Source organism: Acinonyx jubatus, chromosome B3 (genome assembly GCF_027475565.1).
Source record: "Acinonyx jubatus isolate Ajub_Pintada_27869175 chromosome B3, VMU_Ajub_asm_v1.0, whole genome shotgun sequence".
In the NCBI taxonomy this organism is placed as follows: Eukaryota; Metazoa; Chordata; class Mammalia; order Carnivora; family Felidae; genus Acinonyx; species Acinonyx jubatus.
Window position 1 is genome coordinate 40,945,037 of NC_069386.1, and position 13,030 is coordinate 40,958,066.

The 13,030-nt window shown below is 38.6% G+C and overlaps 1 protein-coding gene across 1 annotated transcript in view; it reads right to left on the bottom strand.

Moving 5' to 3' along the window:
- Positions 1-465: 465 nt before the first annotated feature.
- The window catches only part of RAB8B (RAB8B, member RAS oncogene family), a 55,948-nt gene continuing 43,383 nt past the window's right edge, over positions 466-13,030 (bottom strand). The window contains exons 3-8 of the mRNA XM_027067455.2: positions 11,843-11,903; positions 9,082-9,159; positions 8,001-8,090; positions 6,426-6,491; positions 3,899-3,949; positions 466-3,054 (exon numbers count right to left, since the gene is read on the bottom strand). Coding sequence (XP_026923256.1) covers positions 2,962-3,054; positions 3,899-3,949; positions 6,426-6,491; positions 8,001-8,090; positions 9,082-9,159; positions 11,843-11,903 — 439 coding nt within the window. The 3' untranslated portion in view covers positions 466-2,961. The remainder of the gene's footprint in view (positions 3,055-3,898; positions 3,950-6,425; positions 6,492-8,000; positions 8,091-9,081; positions 9,160-11,842; positions 11,904-13,030) is intronic.

The window sequence follows — 13,030 nt, forward strand, 5'->3', positions numbered from 1 at the left end:
AAAAATAGTCCTTCAGAGTAAAGAGTATAGTCTTCGGAACATTTATAACAAAGACTGCACAAAATGCTCACGTAAATAGTAAGAAACCCTGTGGCGCCTCCTAACCGACGCACAGGTGGTTATTTTCTCATAATCTGTATGAAGTAAAACATAGCGAAAATAAATTCCCAGCGAAACGTCTTACAATCAACTGGTTTACATGCTAACTTAGTTACAGCACATTTTCATGGTCTGACATCCTCAGACTCTATTTGAAAAGGTCTAGTCCAATCATTGTCAAAAATTCGCACACTGACAATAAAGTGCAGCCACCGAACCACTAACTGCTGCCAAAGTCTGCGTGTACCTTTCCCCTAAGACCACAAACATGTTCACGCAAAACTAGATTTCTTCAGTTTCAGCAGGGAACAGACAATTATCTGTCACTAAATTCATCTACAAATAGAAAAAATAATGCACTGTAGGTACATTATGAAGCAAAGTGGAGTATTTATTGGGGCATTTTACCATGCAGAAAGGGAATTTCCTATGGTCTTAGCTCAAATTATATACAATTCAGCAAAGCTACATGTAAGAAAATAGCAAGGACAATTTATTTCTATATAACAGAGCATATATCCCCAAATTGCTGCTACTTCAAAGAGCACTTTTAGACTCATCACTTTTACAGGCTCTCTCAAAGGGAAATTCATGGAGACTAATTATTAACCCATATAAGACAAAAGAAGAGAGAAGGAATAAATCAGAAGCAAAGCATTCTGTTAAAAAAAAAAAAAAGTCTAACCACAGAAAATGTCAGTTTTGGTTTGCAGACAACCCCTGAGATATAAATCAAAGTGTTAAGACACCAAATAGTCAGAGGTAAATTACTAGAATTACATTCATACATGGTGTCATAGCACTTGCCTTTTAGAAAGTACTTTGTTACCATTCAGAAAGCTTAACCGCTTGGATATTTTTTCGGAAAATTAGCAAAGACAAGATGTTTCTAAGAAATTATTTTTTCTTTCCAAAAATGTATCTAATTTTAAGACGGTAGATGTACAATCAGCTTTCAATCGAGCAATTACTGATTATACTGGGACACCAGCAGGTGCCTCTAAACCGATAGGTAAATAAAAAAAAAAAATCAAGAAGGCTGAAATTTGTCAGCATTTTTAGCGTATCCATCAAAAATAGCTCTGGTATATTTGCTGCTGCTAAACTGGACGTAAGTTTTCAAACAAGTACTAAATAAAGGCTGACTGGTCCAAGCATTCTAACGGCTAGGTCTTAACTTGAAGCACAATGCTCTGTGGTAACAAGCAATCCATTCCCATTTTCCCCTCCACTCTAAACTATCAAGCATGGTGGTACCCTCCATGAAACAAAACGGACCTAACAGGAAGAGTGATTATTAAGAGAGTTCATTTCCCTAATCACCGATTTATTACTCCCTTCTGTGTTTTGTCACTGAAGGCTAGGATAAAAGCAATGTCAAAATTATCTGAATTTGGCACATAAGTTAACACTAAATACTTTTTTTTTTCTTAAGTGAAGGTTTCATCTACAAAAGGTATATCAGTACCAGTGTTTGGTGAGAAAGGCAGCTAAGCTCTTGGTTGGCGTTGACCCAAATGACTGGACCAAGTTCTGTAACAATGAACCTGAACAGATGGAACTGGGTTCTACGCATTCAACAACAGCTGTTTTAGAATGGAAACCTTACTCATATTTTCTCTAACAAAAGGGCAAGACTTTTCCTAGAGGCTGCACTAGGTCTAGGTCTAATTATCTTTATTTAAAAGAAAAAAAAAAAGAAGCCCAAATAAAACCAGAATAAAAAATCATTATGTTTACCATCACCAAGAGCTATCTCTATTAAATTTATATCAACAAGTTAATCTCTCTCCCTGTAGGTAAGCTTTCTACGAACAAAGGTCTAAATACAATTCTTGTTAACTCTTGCAGACAGGGATTACAGTAGGAACTGGGTATTACAAACGAAACCAGCAAGCGAGGGAGTGAACCTAAGAAAAAAATATATCACATATGCTGATGTGACAGAACAATAGGACGCTGAAATAAAACCCAAATGGTACGTCTCTCTGCCTGTACAAAATTCAGCTCAAGAAGTTCACAATTAGAAACAGACAACAATTTCAAATATGTTATGTTTTAGATAACTGAGCACTTACAACAGGTCAAAAATAGGAAAGAACAGTGAATACAAACCCCAGGAAAAGTGAGCTTAAGGTGATTTCCAAATGTAGCTTCTACAGATGAGGCAGAGGTAATCAATTGAAAAAGTGATTTCTTCAGCTACCCAAACTCTCTGACCAAAAGGCCAGGAATGAAGCAAAATTCTCAACAATCTGGAGAAATAAATTGCGGCCTCTGATGAATAGATGGACATTTTTATGAACTTTTAAGATAAACTTTATCAGAATTTAATGATTCTTATTGAAGGAAATCACAAACTAGAGCCCTTAAAAAAATTCTATCAATGCAATAACATTTGGCCACATGAACCAGACCCAACATCTTTTAGTTTTAGCATATTAATCTCTGCGTTAAATGTTTTACTTTTTTCAAACACCCCCAAGTGCACAAGTTTGTCTAGAACTTCACAAGGCAAAAGTGTGCAGATACGAGTCTGAGACTGTGCTGTAGCAGGGACAGGCTAACACTGATGTGCAAAGTGAAAAAGAAAGATAGCAGCTTCTGGGACAAACCAAAGAAAAAACAAGTTAAGTCCTGCGTATGTCTCCACTTCATTGCTTCCATGTTTGAAAAAAGGAGCCTGTTATCTTTCTAGGCCACGAGGCTGGAACCCACGTGGCGTTCTGTGTCGAGAAGTCTAGGTTCAGTGGTGTTCTCCGCAGCAGCCGGGCGGTGTGGTTCTGAGGCTGGCTGACCTGTGCTTTCAGAGAAGCCGGAAAGGGTCCTTTAGGTGTGCTGCAGTCTCTCAGAAAGAGTTCATCAAAGTAGCGAGCAACGGAAGAAACTGGTCTTCTTTGATCGGTTTTCTGTTATTTTCACTGGTCCACCTGCCCCTGATGAATTGCTGTCATTCTAAAAAAGGGAAGATAATAAAGTTACCATGGAAATTGAAGTTTCATGGTTTGGATCCAATTATCTAAAAAACACAAATATCAAATAAAACCATAAATGCGTATTCAGTAGAGTTTTTTTATTAGACAGTAACTCGTTAGGCTCTGACATTGTTTCTTTGGAAATGGTGGATTCAAACGGGGAAAATATCTTTAGGATAGCACCTTTTATGTTAACAATATATTAGACAGGAAGCTCCTATTTCCAGTTCAGAGAAATTATAGCCAAAGGACTGTAAAATTTCAAGGGTAATGAGGGAAACGATGTTAAGATATTGGTATAGGCAATCCTCTTGTTAGATGTAGGAAGAGTTGGTAACATAAGGTATACAATTATATTCAGGCTTCAGGTTAAAACAAACCTCCAATGTGGTCCTAATGATTCATCACTGAGATCATGTCTAATTTAAGCAAACGTTAACAACTTTAAGATCATAATTACATACAGATATAAGTATCTGTCACATGAAAACTAAGCTACATAATTTTATGGCAAAAATTTAATTTGTGTCATTAATATTTTAATTATTCTGGTCAAAATTCCATTAAAGACCACCTTTAAGAGTCAGATGAAAGAACTGAGGCAGCTGTGGTTCAGAAGTAAGAAACGTGAAGAAACAGAAATAAGAATCAAAGCTCAACCAGGTGAATACGTGAGTCCAGAAAAAAAGGAGTCAACGTGAATATATCATAATCAGGCCTATCCTTTTAATCAAATAAAAGCACGAATCAAATTAAACAGCATGAATAAGACCACAAATTTAACAAATAGCATAAGGAAAATAAAAATGATAAGTGATACAAACCATTTTTCTGTTGAGTTTTGTCATTATATCCCGTGCAAGTGTAAAAAATGCCTAAAGGTAAACCAAACATTTTATTATTATATGTTTATAGCATATTTTAAAATAGAAATGTGGAATTTTCATTAATTCATTATGAAATATATTATTTGACACCTTTTAATCGAGAAAAGGACATAACTACAATCATAGTACACACTTGAATAGCCTCTTATTTTTCAATGATATCGTAAACACTTTCCAGTGTTATAAAACTGTCATGCATTCACTCACCAAATATTTTCTGCACATAATATCCGGCACAAGTTCCTAATGTGACACTGGCTGAGTTATGGGTAGCTTTCTCGGTGCACCAAGAGCACCTAGTGGGGCGGAGGCTCTAAGTCCCGCCACGTCCTCAGAGAGGGACACAGCACCTGGTTTAGGAGATGCTGAATATCTGTTTAATCACTGAATGAATATCTAGAGCTCTAGAATCTGTTTTCCCAAAAACCTCCTATCTTTTATCTCCAATCTCCTCCCTTTCAAACTGCTTTCACTCTTGTACCGAGAATATATCATCTTCCATGTCTTAGCTCAGCTAAATTCCCCACCATGGAAATCAGTTCAAATGGAAGCAGGACAAAACTGGCTAATCTCACTTTGTGCCTAGTGTCTCTTGACCCAAACCACACATTTTTTAACTCTATCATCTCTACTTTGTTTCTACAGAGCCAGGAGTTTTTCTTTTTTAAGATTTTATTTTTCAGTAATCTCTACACCCAATGTGGGGCTTGAACTTACAACCCTGAGATCAAGATTTCGCACGCTCCACTGACTAAGCCAGCCAGGCACCCCTCTACAGAGCCAAGACTCTTAAAGCACCTTCAGTTGTCTCCATGCTAAACCCACTGCTGTCACTTTCTTTGTTCCCAAACACTCCTGATACCCCCAAAGATGTTCAGCAGGATTATGTCCAATCAAGCCAAATAGAAACAACGTGATAACCGCTATCATCACTCATTATCAGTGTTGCACTGTCACACTGGTCACCTGTGGGTCTAAGTTTCTAAAGAAGCCCATCCTAGTTCTTATGACAAGCCAACCGCACTAAGTTAAAGCTCTGGGCAAACTGCTAATTTCTGTAGAACACCTGGTCAGAATAAGCAGCTCAGGCAACTCCCCAGCTCTGTGTTTCCATAACTCAAAGCTTGCTCTAAGCCACAGGTGTGAGTAGGGTGCACAAAAAGAGACCTACACCTGCTCCATTAAGCCAGGGTATGGAGTTCATTCTGTGAGAGCAATCCTATCTGGGCCATCTCAGTGAACACATTTTCTCCTGTCTCTACCAAAGAGGCTCCCCTTTTTCTGCTTTTTTGTGGCAAGTGGACAGAAGCATTTTTCTGCTTATCTATGCTTATGTAAATAAATCAAAAGAAGCTTCCTGTTTCCTAACACCCATTAGCCAACCCGGAAAAAAATTAGTTTTATTGAAAACAAAGAAAAAGTTCTGATCAGTGTTCACTAGCCAATAAAGTCATTTCAATCTCGATTTTTAGCCATAATGTTATGGTGAGTGGCGAGTAGCCTAAGAAATTAAATGTCTACAAAACCATCAACATTATTGTTTATTGAGTTACATGTATTAACGCACATATATCATTTTCGTGATCAGTTTAAACAATGTTTTTAAAAAAGAAAATATTATCAACAACTCTGCCGGTGATAAATAAAATCTATTCTTAGAAGTCTTTAGATGACTTGGTTGTCTTTAACAGTTAACTTACTGAAAATGTATTAAAACTACTCTCTGATAGACACACTTACTTCTACTAAATACTGCTGTGTTACAATGTATCATGCTTAATCTAAGGGAACCTGTTCAATATATGGTTTCTCTCTTGAGAGAATACCGACATGAAAGTAATTAAGACTCTCCTGCTACAGGCTACCATAGTATGACAGGAACCATGACAAATGAGCAGAGGACACTATGCTTGGTCAGCGAGTGCAGGATTTCCAGCTTCCCAAACAAAGGGCAAAGGTGCACTTAAACGGAACTTTTACCTTCTGTTTGGTGAATCTTAACTGAGCAATCTCATTATAGCCCACGTGGAGGCTGGGTGCATTTAACAACCTGAGTCCGCATAAAGTGAGAAGCACAGAAGTTCACAAGATGGAGGTGGAGTTCCCACAAGACATTTACTAAGAAAATGACAAGACGGCGTGCCTGGGTGGCTCAGTCGGTTAAGCGTCTGACTTCACCTCAGGTCATGATCTCACAGTTTAGGCGTTAAAGCCCCACATCCAGCTCTGTGCTGACAGCTCAGAGCCTGGAGCCTGCTTCAGATTCTGTGTCTCCTCTCTCTCTCTGCCCCTCCCCTGCTCATACCCTCTCTCTCTCTCTCTCTCTCAAAAATAAATAATAAAACATTTAACAAAATTAAAAAGAAAAAAAAAAAGAAAATAACAAGTCTTGGAGAGTTGTTTGAACACAGGTACCTAAGCTCTAATGCTACCCCAGAGAAGTCATCAAACATTTCTTTCTTACCTCTTCTACATTTGTACTGGATTTTGCACTTGTCTCCAAGAATTTAATCCCATAGTCAATTGCTAACTGAAAGGCAAACAGAAACATTTAAATTCAGTTCAATTTGCTTCAACATATAAAGCATTTCCATTTTCTAGGTTTCTCAAAGTCCCAAAGGTACAGTATGTAGTTGAGAACTCTTGTGGTTCTCAAATTTCTTTGCTTTCTTCTATTTTTTGAAATGTAGACATCTAACTCATTCATCATAAGTAAAATGGCACTGCTTCCACTCAAAACACCATTTGAGTACTTCTTTTTTTCTATTATACTTCAGTTCTCTAATATAGTTACAAGAAAAACTGTGATGGGCAACTGGGTGGCTCAGTCAGTTAAGCGTCCAACTCTTGGTTTCAGCCCAGGTCATGATCTCATGGTTTGTGAGATCAAGCCCTGCATAGAGCTCTGCTCTGATAGCATGGAGCCTGCCTGGGATTCTCTCTCTCTCCCTCTCCCTCTCTCTCTGCCCCTCCCCTATGCATGCATACACTCTCTCTCTCTCTCTCAGAATGAATGAATGAATGAATGAATGAATGAATAAAAGAAGAGGAAGAAGAGGAAGAAGAAGACGACGAAGAAGAAGAAGAAGAAAAGAAAAACTATGAAACAGACACTCGCTCCTACCATTAATTTGGGATTCGTTGACGTCTTTTATCTGCTCCCAAAGTACAACTCTCCCAACAGTCGCTATACGGACTTTTCATTTTTTTTAATAAATTGGTGCATGAGATAATGAAAGCTTAAAATACTAGGTACTCAATGCTTTCGTTTTTATTTGGTTTCTATTTCCATCTACTCCCAAAAAGCTCCCAGTTCATTTAAAATACAAAGAATAAATGAACGTTCATAGGGGAAAAGTTTGCAGTCAGATTTAAAAACAAAATGTATTTTGTATATATCACTAAAAAAAGGCACAGCAAAATTCCAAGACTTAAAAATTGAAGCCTCTAAGTTAATTTAGAAAATGTTAATTTAGAAAATTTAGAAGTAAATATGTACATATAATAAACGTTTTTGCTTTTTTTGCAGGATGCAAAATAGAGAAATCCCTGTAAATGAGATCCATAGCTTTGATGAGTTACAAGCAGTTTATTCATAATGACCTAAACCTAATGTGTAGTAAAGTAAAATATTCTTAGGAAAAAAAAAGGAACTGGACTATGATTACTATTTAAACTTCACTTATTCTATTACTTTTACTTGAAGAGAATGATTTACTTGACCTTTAAAACTGCATTTTCACACAGATATGGAAGAAATAGCCTGAACTCTAAGCTGTAGGAATCTGAAAAAGGACCAATTTGTATCTCCCAGAAAACAGCAAATTCTTCAGGAATGAGTCACGACTACACATTATATGGGGATGGATCTCGAATACTAATTCACAACATTCAAGTATGGATTACATCTCTTTGTTGTTTTTTAAAGGATTAAAATCACAGATACTTTTCAAACTGAAACCAGTAATTAAATAATACTAAGAAAATAAACGCTTAGTGTGAATAGATTCCAATCTTTATGCATTCAGTTCAAATTTACCTTCTCTCCTCTTTCTTTTGACACTTGTCTTTTGTCATTCATATCACACTTGTTACCCAGGATCATTCTTTCAACGTCTGAAGAGGCATGCTGCAGGGAGAAAATAGTACGTTATAAAAACAGCCTGAGAAAAACACAGGTATTCAATAGACAAATCCTAACCTGTCAGAAACATATCCATAAATTTAATAATAAGACAAGCTTTTACTCAACACAGGGTCTGATTCAGAGGAAAATGTAAAAGATGGGAGGAGGGAAGAACTACAGCTTACGAGTCCGTGCTAACTTTTCCCTCAAAGGCTTGCGGTCATTCTCATGCCTTTTTTTTGTACATGAACAAACAGAAATAAAACGGACGGTTAGTCCAACAACAAAACTTCCAAATATTAGTTTAGAAGGAAACTAAAGGATTTAGAAGGATTACCAAATATTAGTAAAGAAGGGGGGAAAAAAAAACCCAGTACTGAGTGGGCCAATGAGGAAGGGACGCTAGCTTCTGGACTACTTAAAATATAAATTCACGTAGGTTAATATAAATGTGTACAAAATGATTTCAAAGTCAGATTGCTTTCTGAAATGCCAAAGACATAAAAACACATCTTAATACCAGTCAATCTGGAATTAAACCAGATTTCAAATACGTTAAGATGGAGAAAATGTTAGAAGGGAAAACTGATAAGATGTTGGAATAGAGAGGTATCTTTGCCAGTCCAACGGCAAGAACCTGGGGGTCAGATGTTAAAGCTCTCGGAAGGAGCGCAAGCAAGTCTCTTCTGTTTTCTCATGTGTGAAACGGGGGACTTGGATGAAATTATTTTCAAGATCCGGCCCAGGTTTAGAATTCTGTGAAACTGCTGTCCTGGCTGTTACCCCCCCCCCCCCCCATCTGACAGGGTCACCAGGCTGGCAGCACCAGAGATCTCTCCCTCTGTGGTGCTCCTCAGAGTGAGGGGGCCTGACCTGGCCGTGCCCTGTGCCCTACTTCGTGGCAGCTCAGCCGCCTCTTCCAGAAACAGAAGGAGCCCTTTAAAGTACTCAGCAGGGCTCCTCCATAGCATCACCATTCTCTTTCCATACATACCTCTTCAATGTTTCTTATCCAGTTTTTAATATTGTCGAAGGACTTTTCATTTGTGATGTCATAGACCAGCATAATTCCCTGTGACAAGAAAATAACATCTTTATTTAGTACTTCATATACTTAAAGTAATAGAATATAATGGCAGTGTACGCCTACCCTCCAGAAACCATTTTTTGCCCTGTGTCCTTTTTAATGAAATACAATAAAAAATTTAAAGTACAGAGATGCAAAAATAAATAAATACTTCCATTGTCTCACCATGTAAATAGATAGTCTGTAAACATTTTTACTCTTAACCTTTAATGAATTAGTGATTGCAGTAAAGGTGATACACCCTTTCTACCAGACTTCATGTGATAAGAATCAGCACTAACTGGAGCTAAAAGAGTATTTAAGTTAAAACAGAGATAATAGCATTGAAAGAAAGAGATAATCATTTCTGTTGTCTATTTGTTTATTACAAGTAGAAATGTCTTGCTTCTTACCCCTATACTAAGATTGTAACCATACTACTTTCAAATTATTTCCTGGGACGTCTGGGTGGCTCAGTCAGTTAAGCATCCTACTTCAGCTCATGTCATAATCTCACAGTTCATGAGTTTGAGCTCCACATCAGCCTCTGTGCTGACAGCTCAGAGCCTGGAGCTTGCTTCAGATTCTGTGTCTCCCACTCTCTGCCCCTCCCTTGCTCGTGCTCTGTTTCTCTCTCTCTCTCTCAAAAATGAACAGTTAAAAAAATTTAAAAAGTAAATAAAAATAAAATTATTTCTTTTTTTTAAAGTTTATTTATTTATTTGGGGGCAGGGGGAGGGGGGAACGGAGAGAGCAGGAGAGAGAGAGAGGCCCAAGCAGGCTCCGCACTGTCAGCACAAAGCCTGGTACAGGGCTCAAACTTGAGAACCACGAGATCACGACCTGGGCCAAAAGCCAGACGCTTAACTCACTGAGCTAGCCAGGTGCCCCAAAAAGATAATTTTTAGGGGCACCTGGCTGGCTCAATTGGTAAAGACTCTTGATCTCGGGATTGTGAGTTTGAGCCCCACGCTGGATGCAGAGATTACTTAAAAATAAAATCTTTGACAATAAATAAATACAATAAAATTATTTCTTTTTATATGAGCTAATCAAAATGTCACTATCACTACGTAAATCACAGACACTTAAAACAGAATACATTTGTTATACAGGTTTAATGAAAGGCAATGTCATCGTATCTTTAAAGACCCTCACATCTGGTATTTCTAAAAGGCTTATCTTCTAAATGTATCAACTGACGCTTGTAAAATATGTATCACCAGACCACACTCCTATACTAAGTGCTAGATCTACCCATCTATCCATCCATTCAACAAATATTTAGTGAGCACCCACTATGTGTATGATAACATACTTAGTGCTACCAGCAGTGAACAAGATAGACAAGGCCCCTTCCTTTCAAGCACGGCTAGCAAAGAAAACAATAAACAATAATTATACTAGTAATTATAACTCACCATTGCTATGAAGAAGCATGCGGAGTTTTATATATATATAATATATATATAATATATATATATTATATATATATAATATATATAATATATATATAATATAATATAAATATTAATATTTAATATATATATACTTTTTAATGTTTATTTATTTTGAGAGAATGACAGAGTGGGAGCAGGGAGAGGGGCAGAGAGAGAGGGAGACACAGAATTCGAAGCAGGCTCCAGGCTCTGAGCTGCCAGCACAGAGCTCAACATGGGGCTCGAACCCACAAACCACGAGATCATGAGCCCAGCCAAAGTCGGAGGCTGAACGGAAGGAACCACCCAGGCTCCCCACCATGGAGAGTTTTGAATATAAATGCTAATCTAATCTGGCTGAGGAGATAGGGGTGGTCAGAGAAGGCTTCCCGGAGAGAATGACATTAAAGCCAAGACCTGAGGACTGAGTATCAAACTTGAATTGGGCAATGGGGTTGAGGCAGGGGTGGAGAAAAAACCCACAGTGCCCAACACACAGTAGAAACTTTATAAATATCTTGCTGACCAGAAAGGCCCAGAACCCACTGGACTGACTAAAAGAAAGCCATCTTGGTAAGAGTGAACAGATCCAATGGGAGGCCAAAGCGACAGACAGGGTCAGGCATGCTTTGGAGACCAACGACTGGATATCAGCTCCCAAATATCCCCTGTCGTCACCAAAAACCCAACAAGTGAACCACCAGGTTGTCTTTGTCCCCTCCAAATCTTCTCTTCCTCTTTGTACTCGTTTTGATAAAGAGCAATATAACCCTGCCAGGCCACCCAAGCAGACCCCTGCGAGTAACCTCCTCACAGCCAGTCAGTCAGTCACTAAATCCTATAGGCCCAACAACCGCAATATCTCCCGATTCTGACCCCTGACTCGCACGCACAGCCTTATTCATATTCTCATCTATTAGGCTTTACCTGAATCGCTGGCATTGTCTTTAACTGGTCTCCCAGCTTTCACAAAAATCTACAATTGCTCAGAATGTGTGGAGGAGTTCTCAAACATCTACAGGCTATTGACCTGATTAATATTATGAAGACCAACGGCAAAGCATGCAGTTACTAAATACAGAACATAAAAAACAAAAACAAAAACAAAACCTTTAAATGTCTTGTTTTTACATCCAAAAATGTATCTCCCCCATTGTACTAGACTCTAGCTTGGATCCTCTCAACTTGACAAATGAATATTCATGTTTTACTTTCACCGGAAGAGTTACAAAACCCTAAAACACACTCACCATGGCTCCTCTATAGTATGCGGTTGTGATGGTTCGAAATCTTTCCTGACCCGCTGTGTCCCTAAAATTTGAAACAAAGGAGAGAGAGGTTTTAAAAGTTATCGCCGGCATCACCGAGGAGAGACCTTAAGCTGTGGATATAATTCTGGTCTGCTCACAAAGGCAGTGGTTTCAAGGGAAAGGGGAACGGGACGCAGCGGGAGCCTGCTGCCTGTGAGCTGGAGGCGGTGGTGGCCACGGGAGCCTGTCAGGAGCTCACAATGACTTTGGTGGGAAACTTGGTCCTTGATGATAAAAGCAGCAACAGGAAAATACACGGCCCAGCTAGGAACTGGCATATTAGTCAAACACACGTGGGAGAGAACAGAGAATGGTTCTAAATTCTGGGACCCCTGGAGGTAGTTATAATCCTTTCTATAAACGCCTAATGACTAAGGCATCTAGCTCTCTTGACCGAAAGTCTGATTTCTGTACAACGCAAGCAATTGGGCTAGACTTACTACTGTGGAAATTCTGCTCAGCGGAACACACTAAAATGGATCTCCTCAAGCACTTTTTCAGCTATAGAGCCTGGGATTAAATGGGAGCCTGGAGTTTAACACATAGCGGGTGACGATGCTTCCAAAGACTTGAAAATATGGACAACGCTTCAAAATTACATAAACTTGAATATATTCTTGCTTTTTAGCTGATGGCATTCTATGAAAACACATCCTGAAAAAATTTTTTCAAATTTCTCATTATGCTTATTGAAGCAATCCCTACAAAGGGAGTCACATTGACTTGATATCTGGGAAAATCAGTATTTCTAAATTTGCCATGAGCCCCAGAACTAATTCACTCCCTGTGCGACTAAGGCAAGTTAAATTGTAGAATTTAATTGCAGGGGAGAGAGAGGCATTTGTGGAAATATACTAGAAATCGAATGCATACCAAACCCAAACAAGAGATGAAGGCCTGAGGGAAATACCATAAATTAGAAACAATAAATACCTTAACATTTATACACACCTTTCCAAATACTTTCCTCTGGTGCTCCCATGATGCCCCCCACCACCCAGTGCAGTGGTAGGATGACCACCATCCTCACTGCGCACGAGAGGCAACAGGCTCAGGTAGGCTAGGGTCTACCACTAAGCCACTAAGCAGCTCGTCGCCTTGAATGACACTGGAGCATCCAGGTCTCAG